The 19143-nt window shown below is 42.2% G+C and overlaps 1 protein-coding gene across 1 annotated transcript in view; it reads right to left on the bottom strand.

Annotated features, from left to right (window-relative positions):
* Positions 1 to 4324: 4324 nt before the first annotated feature.
* LOC126458277 (uncharacterized) overlaps positions 4325 to 19143 on the bottom strand; it is a 608335-nt gene continuing 593516 nt past the window's right edge. The window contains exon 8 of the mRNA XM_050095209.1: positions 4325 to 5756. Within this exon, the coding sequence (XP_049951166.1) occupies positions 5452 to 5756 (305 nt within the window). The 3' untranslated portion in view covers positions 4325 to 5451. The remainder of the gene's footprint in view (positions 5757 to 19143) is intronic.

Here is a 19143-nt window from a genome sequence, read left to right as displayed (position 1 = left end):
GAAACGTAAGGCAGATAGCTACAGCCTTGATATACTTCTTAGCTGAAGCAATATTCTTCAGATAACAAGTTTCATACTTCTAATTTCTTTTAGTCGCATTATATAAGCTTTTTATGATTTCTACTAAATGGAGAGGCTATGCTTGTTTAATCAAAATATAGGTCTCTTGCATCTACCAAAGGATTTTTTTAATCAGTGACTGCAAGGAGCAGCAGTAATTACTGTGAAAAACATCGCTTTTGTATGAGTCACCTTTTCTAAACAGTATCTGTTCCTTAGGTTTTTGCTGGTTGCCTGATATAGAATTTTATCTATCATTAATTATTTTTCCATATATAATTTATACAAGGTGTTTCATAAACTTCTCCCTCTCTCATGTAAGCTTTTTGGATCTAAAATTACGCCATGCTGGACGTGGCTCTACTACGTTTAACGACTCTGTCTGTGGAATTATACCTACAAAACGAGTTAGCATATTTCTGTTACCGTTTTTAAATATAAATATCATCCCAGCTCTTTGCTCATCACAGCAACAATTTGTGGTGTATAAAATAGTGAGACGTCTTAACCAAGGGGAAGAGTAGAAAGTACTAGTGGACCACTGCACTGATTGTTTTTAAAAGTTACACTTTGATGACAGCATCCTGCAAAAAACAGAACCAGAACTATATGCTATTACTAATATCTAAATTTAGAAACAGAGTAGATGAAACACGGATTCTCGTTGTCTTCCCATCTTTACTGCGTTTATGTAGCTGATGGAAGTTTGCATAAGGTCATAAGGTGGTCTCTAGTTGTTGTTGACCACTACAGCATTACTTAATCAATGTCAGGATTCTCAAACAGATTTCCAGTTATGAAATGGCGAAATTTCAATTTCTGTTAAAATTTCTGACAGTTATTAGCACACTGTCGAGATGCTTCCTGAGCGCAAAAAGTTATTGTGTTTAGGTGACAATTAATTGAAAATTGGTTTCCCATCTTATTTTAGGACGGCATCCATATAGACGAACTGTAGTTTCTCATTTTATTGCTTGTTGAAGAATACAGTTTGTTACAAAATTTTAATTCTTATAAAATAAATATTTCATATTATACAAAACATAAAAGTCTGTTACAAAATTAAAGCATATTAATAATTCGTATAAATTTTCATTTTATACTCTCAAGACAATGTTATCGATCGAAAATAGTGATTAAATTCGACATATCTATGAATATTGAACTTATTAGTGTTGCTGAGGTGCACTTTTAAGTGTCAGTGACTAGTCATATAACAGTGAACAGCGAGCGGCAGATCCAGCATGTGAAATAGCATATATTTTTCTATAAGACTTTGCTTGAAAAACTGTTCAGGACGGACATATCAGTGCGTGTTCCACTGGTAAAATCTTACAGCGCATGTGACGTAAGTGAATGATTGTAACAGAGGCTTTGTCTTCTTTCCGCATTCATTCACTGCAATTTGCATTTGAATTATCACGACTTGTAACAGTGTAGACGGCAAGAATCTCTATTTTTAAGATGGTGGTGTATTTCCTTTCTGGCAAAAAAGAAGGACGGCTCCTCACACAACATATGAAATGTTTAACCAAAGAAAGAAAACTGTTACTATTCGACTGGGGTTTCATCCACTGCCTCTAACTGATAGCTGAGCGTAGGGGCAGAACATCTTCCTGGTATATAAGTTACTGTCTGGTGCTGACTAGACACCCAAATAACGCTTCCACTGCACGTATGCCTTTTCCAGTCTCGAGTGAGGGTAACCAAGTACTTTAGCAGAAAGGGTATAGAGCACTGCACACTATTATCGCAGATCTCTATCTCAGGGGCTATTCTGGGATGATAAAATGGCGGGGAATGTAACGTATATTAAGGAATTTCTGTCAAATATATGTAAATGTTGCATTAGCTCAGTGATCTCTACATACTTGGATGTAGAACTCTGGGCTTTGGCAAAAAGATTTAGCACACCTGCACATTTCTGTCGTCTGTGTCATCCGCCACGTTTATCCAAAAAGTTTCCCTCGATCTGTATATTACTTAGTATCATTTATTTATTCCTCGTTAATCTCCTTTCTATGCGCCCCAGCTCATATAGGACTGGTTTGCAAAGAGAAGGTGGACCATGCGGCGAAGGAGGCCGTTGTTTCGGACCCTGTAATGAACTTCATCCCACCATCATCCTATTTCTAGTTATGGGTGTGGAAAATCGCCGAGGAAGAATGAACAGAGGACTGACGCCTTCCAGTATACCCTAAAGGTAACCAATAATTAGCAGCACCTCCCCAGGTTTCGAAAAATTTCAGCGAGCAGGAAGGTAACTACCTTCACACAAACGCGCACAAACGATAGCTCAACTCGTTCCCACTTGCATCGGGCAGGCATCAAGTATAACTCTTTATGCGACTGCCAGAAGAAAGAAGAACGATCTGTAAACCATTTGCTGTTTTCCTCCAATTCCGCCTAAGCCCAACAAAACCGCTCACTGCAAAAGTTGGCGAAACTTCGAACAAGTGCTGCAGTTTTATTGTATCTTGCAGACCCTCAAATATATAAATACACTTTTTTATTTTATACGAAATAGTGACGAGTTTTTATTAAATTTGCTGCTGTTTGTGTTTTCATATCACTCTAATCTCCAATTATATGCTTCTCAATTTCTGGTTAGTTTTCTTTTTTGGATTCTTTGTTGGCTACAGTTAATGTATCAAGATTCCTTGGCTATAAGTGTTGAATCTATTACGACATTTTAAAATAATTTAAATCATTGTTTAAATAATTTATATGATGATTTCTCTGTATATTTCTATCAAGCACTTGGCTGTGTGATTCAGCAAATCCAAGCCGAATAAAAAAAAGAAAAAAATCAATAAATGTTATTTCACTGACTGTAAACCTGTTTGAATCAGGGCTCTATCAGATCAACACAGTACTGCAACATTTAACTGGACGATTCTTCTACAACCACGATTATTCATTCTTCTTATAGACCAAGTATTTTCAACTTTTCTTGTGGTCTTATTCCAGCAAAAGGTAAGCGAAATACTTGGTGCGTTCCGTATCTTTACGGCGTATAAGCTGCAGCAAACTGACAATTTTATGTCCTATTGAGAGAAATACGTTGTCATATTTGCAGTGCTTGTTTCCTGGATACTGAATGGCAACATTCAGGTATGAAGTAGGCCTGTTTAAAAAAGAAAAAAAAAATGTACTTTGTTTTGGACTGAGAAATACGTGCATTAGCTTATCTTAATATCAGTATACTCCTAAAGAGGACTTTTGTAGTTCATTTCTAATTTTTATTATCAGCGGTGTGTCTAAGCAAAGGATATCAAGTTCGGTCAACGCGCATCTGCATTATTTGGGACACTTCACTTTCTGAGTAATACATACTTTTAAAGTTTCAGTTAATAAAGTATCAAATTTGTCGACTTTTACGGCATCTCATGGCGCTGCTTTGCACAACTACGGAATGAAAGGGTGAAAGTTAAGTGAAAATAAAGAAGAATCGATTTTTTTTATCAGGCTATCAGAGATCGTTTCAAGTTTCTTGTGGTGGCGATAAAGAGTTAGTCAAAATGATCTAGTGATTGTAAAAAATGTTCGTATTTATGTAAGGAATTATATGATTATATGTATGGTAAGAAGAACCTGAGACTTTTTTTGTTACGGCGATCTCCGGTAACATGGCTGCCAGACTAAAGAAGGATTTTGCGTGGTTCATGCCGCAATTACAGGAGGACAATTATACTTTAATTTTTCAACAGGATGTTACTTCACCACACACCCAGAACTATATACACGTGTTGTCGGATACTGAGCAACCACGACGATGGCTCGGTTGTGCATGAGCTTGCATTTCCAGCTGCTTGCATGGCCCCCCGCGTTCTTGCGATCTGACACCGTCATTCTTCCAAGTGCGATTACAACAGAGAAACTATTTTCACACCTCCACAGTCGAACAATGTGGATGTAGGACGTATCAGGGCAGCTGTGACTGACACTGATTCGGACACTTTGGGGCGAGTATGGGTCGAATTGCACTATAGACTGATCGTGTGCCGTATGGCTAACGGTTCACAGATTGAGTATTTGTGGATATGATATGAAAAACTTCCTGAACAATCGTGTAATATCTTGGCTCGATATAAAGCTTTTTACAATCGCTTGAAAGCGTGTATATCATTTTGTATAACCTTGCACTTCGCAGAAGCTGTATGTAAATTGCAGTACTTTACAAGAAAAAAGTCTTTTGGACGCTGCATATGAATTTTTTGAATTTTTTATTTAATTCATGCGCCTAGACGCGTTTCCCTTTTTTTTTTTTTTTTTTTTTTTTAACAAGGCGTCTTTAGTGGGTGTCCTGCAATATTACACGATGTTTCTGTTGTTCCATTTTGGTCATAGATTTAAAAAAAACGGTTAATGGAAGGTTTATATGGTAAAATGGAAGGACACTTACGGTAAAGCGACTAATTTCTTATTTGGGAACCGTGCATCTGTCCTTCATGTGTAAAACGGTTGAAAGCCTCCAGTTTTTCGTGTAGTCACTATGGTTTCGTAATATGAGACTTCAACAGACATTTTCGATGTATACAATGCGACTTCCTTGTAAGGGTTAGATGTTTCCAACTTAGATCAACACACATACAATCAGAAAAGAGAAAGCTGGCAGCTTGCATAAAAGCAAATGAGACGCTGGACACCGAAAATGACAGTTAAAATGTTGTATTAGGAAACCACAGGGATTGCACGAAAACGTAGAGGCTTTCAAACGTTTTTTCACAAGATGGAAAGCTGTATGGTTTGCAGTTAAGAAATTAGACGTTTTACTGTCAATACCTTTTCAGTTTACTATATAAAACCTTTCGTTAAGTGTTTTTCAACCTATAACCGAAAAGGCAACATAATATTCCAGGGCACACACACTAGGAATGCCTTGTTAAGAAAGGGCGAAATGCGTGCGAGTGAATAAATAAAATAAAAAAAAACTGACGTGCTGCCTGCAAATGGAGTTTTACTTGTAACGTACTGCAATGTGACCGTTTCTTGCACTGGTTTCGAAACAGTTAATTTTATGGTACACCAGAAATCTGGAATATCTGGTGCAGTAAGAGCATGTGAAGACAGAATCGTAAAGAATTGTGTCTTGCGTTCTGGTTACACTCGTGGCCCCAAGGTTGTAGTCAGGAGGCAAAAAGAAATATATCGTGGTTGGCCGGAAGGCTTGAGTGTCTGGAGCTGGACATTTTGTTTAGGTAGAGATCCTTGCATTTGCTCCTCGTAAAGTGTCACCGAACAGATAAAATGTGATGGTGCAGTTTATTTTGATTTGGTTCGTTTAGGGTTTTCGCTGCGATTAGCCGGAATTATTTTGCCCCTACTCCAATACTCAGTGCGGAAGGTGGTTCCCCGTTGGGAAATACATGTCTGCTGCAGCGGATTGCATCAGGCTTCGGACTGGGAAGCGTCCTCCAGAGTAATACAGGGCTCGCGAGGCGGTGCGGAAGCGGCCGCGGCAGTGGCGCCTCCGTGGACACAGTGGCAGCCAGCGGAAGCAATGGAGGTGGCGTCGGCTTGCTGCTCGTCTAGGTCGGCACCCAGCCGGATGGTGATGACGCCGTCCGCGTCGCATTCCGAGGCCGCGCAGCGCCCGCCAGAGCCGGTGGAGGCGCTGCTCACAGACGCCGTGTCTCGCAGAGAGTTGGTCAAGTTCTCGTACGCTGACAGCGATGAACCGTCGTCAGCCAGTTCTGCCAACAGAAAACAGTGTGGCATCAGTCCACTTAACAGATACCCTGAGCAATACTGCGCGCAACCCCCCCCCCCCTCCCTCCCACACACACACACGCTGAACACGTTGAAGTGCGAGAACTTTTCGCGCTGCTATGCTTCTTACCTAAGTCCTTAAAAGTGAGTAGACTTTGTCATACTAACACACACTGGTGACCCTAAACATTATGATCACCTGCTTAGTAGCGTACTGCTCAAACTTTGGAACGCAATATACAGCGATTATACATACACTACTGGCCATTAAAATTGCTACACCACGAAGATGACGTGCTACAGAAGCGAAATTTAACCGACAGGAAGAAGATGCTGTGATATGCAAATGATTAGCTTTCCAGAGCATTCACACAAGGTTGGCGCCGGTGGCGACACCTACAACGTGCTGACATGAGGAAAGTTTCCAACTGATTTCTCATACACAAACAGCAGTTGACCGGCGTTGCCTGGTGAAGCGTTGTTGTGATGCCTCGTGTAAGGAGGACAAATGTGTACCATCACGTTTCCGACTTTGATAAAGATCGGATTGTAGCCTATCGCGATTGCGGTTTATCGTATCACGACATTGCTGCTCGCATTGGTCGAGATCCAATGACTGTTAGCAGAATATGGAATCGGTGGGTTCAGGAGGGTAATACGGAACTGCATCCCACGCTTTCGAAAAAAAAATGCAATCCACTTTGTAAATGTCAAAGTTATTCTGCATTCTGCATCCCAACGGCCTCGTATCACTAGCTGTCGCGATGAGAGGCATCTTATCCGCATGCCTGTAGCGAATCGTGCAGCCACGTCTCGACCCCTGAGCCAACAGATGGGGACGTTTGCAAGACAACAACCATCTGCACGAACAGTGCAGGAAGAATTCTGAAAAGATACCATATCAAAAGCATTTTTCGTCCGCCAGCCAAGATTAGAGCGCTCCTTGGCTCTGTAAAGGATGACTTGGGTTTGAGGAAGCCCGGTGTGTACAAGATCCCTTGCCACTGTGGGAAGGCTTATATTGGGCAGACAATCCGGACCATTCAGGACCGATGTGTTGAGCATCAGCGGCACACACGGCTGCTTCAACCTGAGAAATCTGCAGTGGCGGAGCACTGTCTCAAAGAGGGACACAGAATGCTCTATGACAAGACACAAATGGTTGCCCCCGCATCTCGCTATTGGGACTGTGTTTTAAAAGAATCCATAGAGATTTGTTTATCTGACAATCTTATTAATAGAGAGAAGGGCTATCTTTTAAGTAAGACTTGGGACCCGGTGTTATCTGACATCAAAAAACAACGGTCTGTGTTTCGATCGTCGGAATAAAAAAATTTTTTTAATTTTTGACAGCGATATCTCGATTTCACCTATTTCCACTACCGGCGGCGCGGTATGTTTACTGAGCTAGAGGGCAGTTACGGCACCTTCTCGCGCACGCGTTGTGGGTCTTCTGCGGCCTATATAGCGGCCGCAGCTTGCGCTAGGAAGTCAGTTCCGGCGAGTTCGTGCACCAGCACTCTCACCTGAAGATGGCGCCCAGATGGACCGCGGAAATATTGTGTCATGAAGACGTTATGATCCGGCTGCATACCCGAGAAGAATATTATCAATTATTACGCCGGGAAAGCCTTCGTAGCCACAGTTCGACGACGTTTGCAGCAACTTGGACTACAAGCTCGGAGACCATGGCTGCGGTTACCCTTGACGCTGCATCACAGACAGGAGCGCCTGCGATGGTGTACTCAACGACGAAGCTGCGTGCACGAATGGCAAAACGTCATTTTTTCGGATGAATCCAGGTTCTGTTTACAGCATCATGATGGTCGCTTCCGTGTTTGGCGACATCGCGGTGAACGCACGTAGGAAGCGTGTATTCGTCATCGCCATACTGGCATATTACCCGGCGTGATGGTTTGGGGTGCCACTGGTTACACGTCTTGGTCACCTCTTGTCCGCATTGACGGCACTTTGAACAGTGGACGTTACATTTCAGATGAGTTACGACCCGTAGCTCTACCCTTCATTCGATCCCAGCCAAACCGTACGTTTCAGCAGGATAGTGCACGACCGCATCTTGCAGGTCCTGTACGGCCCTTCTGGATACAGAAGGCCAGCACATTCTCCAGATCTCTCACCAATTGAAAACGTCTGGTCAATGCTGGCCGAGCAACTGGCTCGTCACTATACGCTAGTCACTACTCCTGATGAACTGTGATATCGTGTTGAAGATGCATAGGCAGCTGTACCTGTACACGCCATCCAAGCTCTGTTTGACTCAATGCCCAGGCGTATCAAGGCCGTTATTACGGCCAGAGGTGATTGTTCTGCGTACTGATTTCTCAGGATCTATGCACCCAAATTGCGTGAAAATGTAATCACATGTCAGTTCTAGTATAATATATTTATCCAATGAATACCCGTTTATCATCTGCATTTTTTGTTAGTGTAGCACTTTTAATGGCCAGTAGTGTAGTATGGATTCGAAAAGTAGATTACTGGAAGGATGTGGCATCACATCTCTGTGCAGTCACGCAATTCTTGTAAATTGTGGGCTGGTGGTTTGCGGACGCGGATCTGGCGTCTATTAGCATCCCAGATGTTGATGACGATTAGTGCTTTAGGGCACTAAACGGCGAGGTCATTATTGCTCATCCCAGATGTGTTCAATCAGGTTCAGATCAAGAGAAGGTGGTAGCCAATACATCAACTTAAGTTCACTACCACAATCCTCAAACCACCATAGCACGATTCTTGCCTCGTGACACACACATTTATCGTGCTGCAAGATATCATTACCACTGGGGAAAATATCAAGCATGAAGGGATGAAGGTGGTCCGCAATAATGCTGATGTATTCCAAAATTTACCACAAATCTCAGGTAAAACCAGGTGAACATCTCTCACAGAATTTAAACTGTCCCTATAAGCTTGCCTGTGTGGCGTTGTGCATCTTTCAAGCAGCCGTTGGCCTCAATCACGGCGTATCCAGACATGGCCATTCACATAGTGTAACAAGAAACATGATTTACCCGATCAGGTGACGTGTTTCTCAATAGAAGCGATCCAGCCTCGATGATCCGATGCCAACGACAACAATAATGGGTGATGTAGTTGGGTCAGCATGGGAATACACATCGATCATCTGCTGCGGAACCCCAAAATCAACAATGTGTACTGTACGGTGTGCTCCAAAACACTTGTACTGACATTGTATTCTGTTGTCAGTTGTGCCACAGATTGCACCTATCCTGCTTTCCAGCAAAGTTGAGCCAACAACCCTACGTTCTGTGATAACACTTGGATCTCCAACACCTTGTACCGAGCGAGGTGATGCAGTGGTTAGCATAGTGGACTCGCATTTAGGGGGATGACGGTTCAAATCCGCGACAAGCCATGAAGATTTAGATTTTCTCTGATTTCCCTAAACTGGTCCAGGTACGTGCCGGGATGGTTTCTGTGAAAGGTCATGGTCGATTTCCCTTCCCATCCTTGATGCCATCCAAGCTTGTGCTCCATCTCTAATGACCTTGGTATCGATAGGACTTTAAACCAAATCTTGTTTCCTTTTCCAACATCTTGTCGCCTACTCGTCATTTCACCATCCTTCAACCACTTTCCATAGACACTCACGAGAAGATCACACGAACAACTGATCAGCATCGCCATTTCTGAGATGGTTGTTTCTAGGCACCAGATCATAAAATCTACCCTTCGTCAAATGCGCCTACGGTAGTCATCTTCACCATTTCCTGCTCGTATCATTGCTAGAATGGTTCCCTATTCATATCTGCTCTGCTTATATGCTTTCCTCATCCTGTAACTTTCCTACAACGCCAGCAAGTAGCATTTACACTTGCTGTGGGCAGTGGTCATAATATTCTGGCTCGTCAGTGTTCACTGGAGTTCAGTAGGCACTAAATATTTGTCGTTTATGTGTTACGTTATTATATATAACATACACTTAACAAATGTCTGTTTCTTTGTATTTCATGTTGAGAACACGAGTAACACTTCTGCCTGACAGCACTTCTGTGGCAGCCACATACACTGCCGGCCTCTGTGGCCGAGGGGCTCTAGGCGCTTCAGTCTGGAGCAACGCTGCTGCTACGGTCGCAGGTTCGAATCCTGACTCGGGTATGGATGTGTGTGACGTCCTTAGGTTAGTTAGGTTTAAGTAGTTCTAAGTCTAGGGGACTGATGACCTCAGATCTTAAGTCCCATAGTGCTCAGAGCCATTTAGTTTAGAGCAGGGACATCTATGGAGTGAGCATCTGTGGGGGGAGGGGGGGGGGGAATTTGAATAGGAACTTCCAGTAACACAACCTTGGTAAGCTGACAGGGCACCTTGGAGCGTTGTAAGCTTATCAATCCTTTATCAACTCGTTTTCTTATTGAGTAAATTAAAGTCTCCATATCTGTTTTCGTTTCATACCGGAAAGAGGCTGGTTTCATTGCATTGTGTTCCTGATTATGACTTTATGTGTGTATTGTACTTACTGAATTATATTGTAAGTATGTTACTCATATTCTGCTTCATTTTTGCTAGCATCTGTAATACTTGTGGAGTAAATGATCCCATATTTGTTTTTGTTTAGTATAAAACAAAAGATAAACTCATTGCACGGTTTTCTGTGGGCCCACGCATATTTTTTCCCACTTACAATTCTCTGCATTAACTGCTGGATTTCGTTGCATTGTAAGAATATCGCACGTATGCTACTTTATTTTTGTTTGCATCCATTTTTTGTACTTACTCGCATTTAATGGAGAACTGCATGTTAGTAGCTTTTGACAGAATCGGTATTCAACTTGCTTACATCTTCTCATGGAATGAGTATGTAATTCTACTTTGAATGTTGTTGCTTCTTGCCACTGAGTATGCTTTGTAGTCTCAGTAACAGAATACATAGTTGTCGTGATAGGTACTATTACATAGAAAAAATTTTCTACACAGAAGTGCGTATTTGTATATTGTTTTGAATTGTATATGAGAATTTACTTCCACTATATCCAACGATGCAAGTATGGGAGGGTGTACTATTTGCTTTGAAATTTTCATTGGAGTGAGAGGATGGCTCTAGTTCGTTGTTTTCTACTAAAATGTATTGTTTTTAGTGGCTGTTAACAACTTGTGAATGCATTTGCGTAACTAGTGTTACATTGTTACATTTGCAAGAAAGAATGATCAATGGATGCACACTTGACGGCACAATAAATGGCTGTGGCTGAAATTTGAATTACGGACAATGTTACAGCGAAGGTAACTGCATTACGGGTTGAGCAGATCTGCTCAAAAAAGTAAAGAATACGTATAACTGTGAGTGTGGTAGTAAGATTAACACCTTTTTGACTCTTAAGCATAAGGACGCGCAATCTAAAAACACAAAGAAAACTGCACCGTGTCATTCGTAGCACTGCAGACTTAGTAAAGGCACTTCATTTTGGTATGTGGAGTCAAGAGTGGTAAGAGGCGTCTAAATGTCGTCAGCTGTAGCATAATGCATTTATAGCTCAGTGGTATCAATTCCACTTGCGGCGTGTTATTGGTAGGACTTTGTTTACTTCCCCTCTGTGACATCGCTAAGAGTATTGTAAGTGTGATATTTACGTGAGGATTTGTGCTTCGTGAGTATATACTCTACGTTGAATTGGCTCAAATGGGTCTGAGCACTATGGGACTTTAACATCTGAGGTCATCAGTCCCCTAGAACTTAGAACTACTTAAACCTAACTAACCTAAGGACATCACACACATCCATGCCCGAGGCAGGATTCGAACCTGAGACCGTAGGGGTCGCGCGTTTCCAGAACCGCTCGGCCACCTCGGCCGGCACGTTGAATTCGTCTTTCTGCTCAAGTGTGCTCTCGGTAATAGCATTGTTCGTTTATATTGTTTTCATGGCGTCCATGTCTATTCCACGTAAAGGTATGGTGCGTTTTTCGTTTGATAAGTCGACCTGTCATGTGCAACACAGTTCTCTGGAAATCCACGACTGGGTGCTAGATGCTCTTGGTTTGACTTCGGTTCCGGTACACACAGCGTATTTTGACACTGAACTTCGTGATTTCTTTGTTACATTTGTGAATTCCTTACCGGTCGAAAACTTACTACTTAAACCTGGTTCTCAGGTTCCTTTCTGTCACATAGATGACTCAGTACAGTCCTCCTTGCGAACGCTGGCAATAACATAAGAATGTGCGTGTGTTCAACATGTCTATACCTCAAAGAAGTTTTGCTTAAGTATAGTGAGGTCAAAAACTAGGGTCCAGCTAGCACTGACTTCAGTGTCACAGGGGGTTCGTTTTGTAGAAATGCGGGTGAAACAGAACATCCCATCTCATTTACGAGTATGTGGTTAGCGCATACACGTTACATATAGAGAATAGGTGTGGACATGCTTTCTGTGCGAGAGTGGTCGTTTTCGTACTAGCTGTCCTAGTAGGGTTTTATTTTGCGATATTCTTTTGAACAGCGGCTCAAGGTAATTGTGGCGGACCTCATCTCCAATGGAACTGAATCAAGAGCTGGACAATCTTTTGCTATTAACGCCCACCAGACGGATTTGAATATAACTACAGCTGATTTTCCGCCACTACGACCAAAGACGGGTTCTGATGCTCAAGAGTTCCAAAATAAGAGGCGCCGCACACGTTGCTGATATCGTTTCCCCTGTCCTGCCACCCCCCCCCCCACCTACCCACCCCCTCCCATCCCCTCCCTTTAACCTCGTAACCTGCTGATTCTCTGGATGGTACGGATGGAGTCAGGACTACTGAGCCGAGATTTGCTTCTTCGATTTCCACGGATGTTTCCTCTGAAACACTCCAGAGTTTGGAACACTTGATGTCGATACGCTTGTCGCCTGTTTTGTTCGTTTCACCAGTTGACCCTCAGCACCCTGTTGCTCCATTGGTTTGTACTCCCGATGGTGACTATTTCCTTGCTCGTAGAGAAGTCGTTTTTTTTTTTACAAGATCTGTCTGCGGTAACGCCCGGTCTGTCATCTGATTGACTTGTTAACATGGGTTGGTCACTTTGGCTGGGGCCTCCTCCTGTCCACACAGCTTCCGATTCAGGGTTGGCAGTGATTGAATTGGACACAGTGAACGATCCTCCCATCTCACCAGCGGAGGAGGGTAGCTTAACACAGGTCGGCACAAACAACGGTTCCAGCCGGATCACGCTGTTGCAAAGAGAAAATAGAAACATACAGGCAGGACATGGCAGTGGCCTACCTCCCGCAGACCCGTTGATGGGTAGAGCGACGGATTGTGACGGTCGAGAGGTCGAATAAGTTCTCTTTTTTTGTTGCTGTTTTCACATGTTTCTCATTCTGATCAACAGACTTTAACTTACACTTTTATCACCCTAAATGTTAATGGAATTGAACCAGGTTTAGGTTTGGCTTCGTTACGTCAGTTTATAATTCTTGTTTTACAAGAAGTTTTATTCACCAGTTTTGCTCTCGCTGGATTTCAGACTGTTTTTAATGTGGCTCCTGAATATGCGACGGGTGTGGGGGTATACTCACCGTCGATATTGATGTACTTGATTCTGGTGGAGCGATACGGTGTGTCCTTTTACCTGCTCTTGGTTGTTTTACATGCACTGTCTGGTTTGGGTCTGCAGTGGCGCGTTCGCTGTTTTACAGAGAGGAGGTTGTCTGTCTTTTGTGCAAGAGTCCTCGGTGTCTGACATTAGGTGGCGATAGTAATTGTGTCTTATCTCCTAGCAGATCAGTCCCGACATTATAATGTTTGTCTTTCGATGTGTTTACGTGATGTGTGGGAGCAGAAATATCCCACCTTGGTTAGATACAAGTTTCTTAACTCCATCTCTTCCAACCACATCGACAAGTTTTATTTATCTGATTGTTTATGTAGTAGAATTCTCGCGGTTGATGTCATCCCTGTTTCCTTTTCTGACCACTGTGCTGCGGTGGCCACTGTAAACTTTGAACAGCGACCTGCAAAACTGTTTCGGACACAATGGTTGCTTAATGTCTCTGACAGTCTCTCACCTCACGGATGGCGTGCTGGATGTGTGATTGGTGCCGTGTGGGAAACTTGCCTCCGCTCCGTTGTGCGTTACTCTTCGCTGGCGGGCCGCGGTGGTCTCGCGGTTCTAGGCGCTCAGTCCGGAACCGCGCGACTGCTACGGTCGCAGGTTCGAATCCTGCCTCGGGCATGGATGTGTGTGATGTCCTTAGCTTAGTTAGGTTTAAGTAGTTCTAAGTTCTAGGAGACTGATGACCACAGCAGTTAAATCCCATAGTGCTTAGAGCCATTTGAACCATTTTTTATGCTCGAGCGAGGGACTTCAGGAAAATTTACGGTCAACTTCTAAGATTTTCCATTTGTAATTTAACGATGTTTCACGTGCATTAATACACTAACAGTCGTAAAAACTGTTGCCTTGACACGGTTCGCGCGGCTCCCCCTTCGGAGGTTCGAGTCCTCCCTCAGGCATGGGTGTGTGTGTTGTCATTAGCGTAAGTTAGTTTACGTTAAATTAAGTAGTGTGTAAGCCTACAAATTAAAAAAAAAGTTAAGCAATTTTATACATTTGAAAGTTATTCGCAAGACTGTGAATTCGCGAATCTGACGCGTTTGGCAAAACGGACGAACTATAACTTCACTTTGTAGTGAATTTTGCATTGTTTTAAAACTGTGTACGTGAAATCAATAACTGCATGATGCATCTGAAATGTTATCCTCGTATTCACACGAACTTCGGTCGATATAAGACCAGTTGCTTTCGACCAGCCTGTACTTGAATGAAGTCGACGGAAGAATGATATTACCGCCAAGCTGACCATGCACCTGAGAAGAGAATATTAACATTTGCCACCGACAGATCTACTCCGAGTTTGTCGCCGCCACCAGCTAGCTGCCTATGAAATCACTCATTGTCTCCTCCCACACCCATATAAGCACTGACGTATAATAAAGACTTGGAAAGCAGTTCTAGTCATTTTAATGTGATTTCATTTGTGTGTTTCCTTAGGCTGACCAGACGTCCCGGTTTTGTTGGGACAATCGTGGTTTTCACATGAGTGTCCTGGTGTTTCGAGACATTCATTCGGGACATACATGTCCCGTATTTAGAAGAGAAACAAAATGCATGCAATAGTATTTGTCATTTAATTAAATATGTATGGAAAACAAGTTTCCTAGAAGTAGAACGTTGTAGAAATATGTAATTCCACAATACAGAGGCCTACTGAATTTGATTTAAATAGTCTTACGTCGAACGAAAGAGTAAGAGATATGTTGAAAAGAAAAGCAGGTGTTACCTACCCCTGTATCTAACTTGCCGATATTTCACTTTATAGCCCTCAAGACAAGTAAAACGAAAACCAAAGGAGCTGTAAAGAGGCATCACTTAAAACTATGTCTCCTAACTGGACTGAAGCCGTACGGAGTTTAGTTATGTGAAAATAGTGAGCTATGCGGCCTGTGTTAGCATTACAGTTGAATATTGTTTGGCATGTGTGCACTCTTGCCTTAACAGTCTGCAGTCAAAAGAAATCTTAAATTTTGGTACGAAATGTAATTTGCATATGATTACTGATTAGTAATACTACATCATTTTCAGGCTTGGCTCTGAGCACTATGGGACTTAACATCTGTGGTCATCAGTCCTCTAGAACTTAGAACTACTTAAACCTAACTAACCTAAGGACATCACACACATCCATGCCCGAGGCAGGATTCGAACCTGCGACCGAAGCAGTCGCGCGGTTCCGGACTGAGCGCCTAGATCCGCTAGACCCCCGCGGCCGGCCAGGCTTGGAAAACTGTACCTAAATACCTAGTAAGTAACTAAACATTGCAGAAAATGTATTCAAGCTATTACAATAAAAAGTATATAGCAGTATTTTTCATTTCTGAAGAAAAGAATTTTGTTTGTAAGTAATATACCTACATTTTCCTTTCAAATTCGCAGTATGAAGATACATTATCGCTACAGCTGCTGCATACTCATAAGGCTATTATCGATTCCAAAATGACAAGAAAGATAAGCGTAACTGTAGCACTGAAGTTAGGTATAAACATAAGTGTCGCGGTTTTTTTTCTCTTTGAAATCTGTTCATTCTATGTTCCTTTGAATAAACGGAGTCTTGTAGTGCTTGGATTCAAAACTGCATGTTGTCATTGTGTGCCACATTATTATTCATCTACCGCTATCGTTTTTTAATTTCGTCTCTGTCCTTTTTATTATATTGCTTGTCGCGTCCCGGCACAGCCTCACTATACCAGAATGAAGTAGGTGCGAACTGCGTAGCACAATCGGGACGTTAACGACAATATGTTAGTTATAAACCTATATATCACCGAGCGAGGTGGTGCAGTGGTTAGCACACTGGACTCGCATTCGGGAGGACAACGGTTCGATCCCGCATCCGGCCATCCTGATTTAGGTTTTCCGTGATTTCCCTAAATCGATCCAGGCAAATGCCGGGATGGTTCCTTTGAAAGGGCACGGCCGACTTCCTTCCCTAATCCGATGAGAGCGATGACCTCGCAGTTTGGTCTCTTCCCCCAAACAACTCAACCCAACCTATATATCGGAGATAAGAGGGAGAGAATCTCCTTGACTTGAAGCAAATAAGTTTCCTGAAAATAGGTTACAGAATTGCAATAGCAGAAAAGATTGGTTGGTTTCTATCAAGTTTATTCTCACATATACTCATGTGAGGTGTTGGACCATAAACCCCTTAGTAGGATTCAGTCTGTTTATTCGGCCTTGCTGCTTCAAAGCTAAATGCCGGTACATATAAGAAACAAGTACAAAGCAATCACTTGTTCTTGGTTAGCACTGAAACCTCTCTAAATAATTGAGACAAAGACTGACAGCCTCTGTTCAACACTATTCCAATGAAACTCTAAAAATCCTACTTGACCTGCAGTTCCTGAGTGTCCACCAGAGTCTATCATCATCTTCTCGTAGTTGAAGTCTTTATCAGCTGTATCGGCTGTTACGGGTCTACTCGGCCCCGCTGGCGTCTCGCTGCAGAATCTCCAAACTCCCGGCACTGGCTCTGACTCTGCATCTGAATCTCTCCTTCTAGCTATTCCGCTGCCTGGCCTTTTATTTCGTTTCTCATGTACTTGGGTGCACACGAGTTAATTTTTCACACGACCCTTTCTAAGTGATCGGATTGCACAAGAATGCCTATGGTTCCACATGACACTCTCGTTTCTAATTAGTCAGCTCGCGCAAGAATGCCTTCTGTTCCACACGACACTTTCGTTTCTAGCTGCACACAACTTAATTTGGTTCCACACGAATCTTTTCCGTACATGACTGACACTCTCTCTTGCTGTATTATCGCCCTGTTGTTTGCGTCTTCCATTGCGCAAGTTTTATTCATGATGCTTCCCCTGGCAGGAAGTCAAGCACTAAGTTATTTGACCAACAAGCCATACTTGGCAGACTCCGCCGCTTATCTTGTCCCTATGTCCTGGTGGACTATTTCTTAATGTCGGCTGGCTGTTTGCCTATGGAGCTTGGACTCTTATTATGGTTACAAAATGAAGAATAAAAATTAAAATTTTCTACCGTCACAACATGCTATTGTATGTATCTTACGTATGCCAGGGATGTGCTTAGATATATATGTATGAAGTGATTTCGTTTGGTACTTTCACGTATTTTAAATACTGCATTTCGTAAAATGTGTGATCCGTGGCGTCTGCAATAAGTTTTCGGACACCACACTGTCAGAATAAAGCATGTCATTCCTCATTGGTGCAAGAAATAAATACAGCGCGAATTTTAAATTTGACATCTGTCCGGTATAAAGAGCTTGTATTTACATTGTGGAACTCGTTCTATTGCAGCATTCTCAAACCAGTTTTAGCAGTATTACACTTTCGTACCTTTTTCCAATAGTATTTATGGGTATTTGTACTTTATGTCCTTCCAGGGTTTTGTTTACTTAATTCATAGTGATATTTACAGTAACTTTAACCGTGAAACGAGTTCTTCTGAGTTTAGCATATTAAAATTGACTTCATTAAGTTTCCAAGTTAAATATTTACAAACAATCGCGGTTAAAATTCGGTATTTAAATCTATCTAGAGCCAGTTTCGCTGCAAGTGTAGCCTTGTATGGAAGTGAATGCAGGCGATAAGCAGTACAGTCAAGATGAGAATAGAAGCTCTTGAAATACGATGCTACAGAAGAATGCTGAAAGTTAGAAGCGTAGATGAGTAACCAACGAGGAGATACTGAATGAAATTGGGGGGGGGGGGAGGGAGGATGGCACAGCTTGAAATAAAGAAGGGACAAATCCTGAGACATGACGGAATTGTGAATTTGCTACTGAAGGAAAGTGCACGTGGGAGGGGAGGAGAGAGTAGGGGGGGGGGGGGGGGTTAAAATTGTGGAGGGAGATCAAGGTATGAGAACGGTAAGCTGATGCAAGTGGATGTACATTGCAGCTGTTATCCCTTGATGAAGAGGCTTGCATAGGAAAGAATAGTGCAGAGAGCTGCATCAGACCAATTTTCCTACTAAAGATCCCAAGAATAAGAAGTCATATCGAGATTGTTCAGTTCCTTGTCAGCCTTACTTGAGAAAAGACATACAGATTTTTTATGTGCGCCGTATATATTGGAAGTTAATAAATTCAGTTAGAATGCGTATGTTTAATAAAAAAATGTGCGTTATATCTGAAAATTTTACTTTTATTTACCAAAGAAAAGTGTATTGTGGCAGTACATACCTAAGGCACTAAAAGAATACATGAAAATTTATTTATTTTTACCGAAAAATGAAGCTTGATAGCTACGAGAATATGAGATCTCAAAGAGTTTTTCCTGTATGTTGGATATCCTTGCGGACGCAGGATACTGCCTGTAGTGGTTTTTGTCCTTCAATCATACTTATTCTTCAGTACAATACTGAGCGTTTATTTCAACATGACAATGCATGAACACTAATTGACCTCTTTGTGCTAGCAGATATATCTTTCCGTTTGTGGGTTGTTTTTGGTGTTAACATATCGCCTACTGAAAATGTAGTTAAGTATCTGAACCAACTGTGGCTTCTTGATGTTATTAGCCACGAAATATAAACTTAGATATAAACAGTCAGGGGGGATCACACATTACAAATGCTGTACTCTCCTTTCTTAATTGATGTCTTGGGGCTAACACTTTTTTCCCGCTGTTGTTCGTAACGTCACAGAGTGTCAGACTTTTTAACAGCGATGTGGTTGGACCAGCCTGGAATGTTCACTGTATATTTGTATCGAAAGTAAGTACCCATACTATGGACTTTTAATTTTTATGTGGAGGCAGTGTTTTGTAAAAATGGCTCTGAGCACTATGGGACTTAACGTCTGAGGTCATGAGTCC

Source organism: Schistocerca serialis, chromosome 2 (assembly GCF_023864345.2).
Source record: "Schistocerca serialis cubense isolate TAMUIC-IGC-003099 chromosome 2, iqSchSeri2.2, whole genome shotgun sequence".
NCBI classification, from domain to species: domain Eukaryota; kingdom Metazoa; phylum Arthropoda; class Insecta; order Orthoptera; family Acrididae; genus Schistocerca; species Schistocerca serialis.
The sequence above is the reverse complement of the archived record's forward strand: the minus strand, read 5'-3'. Positions and strand labels throughout refer to the sequence as shown.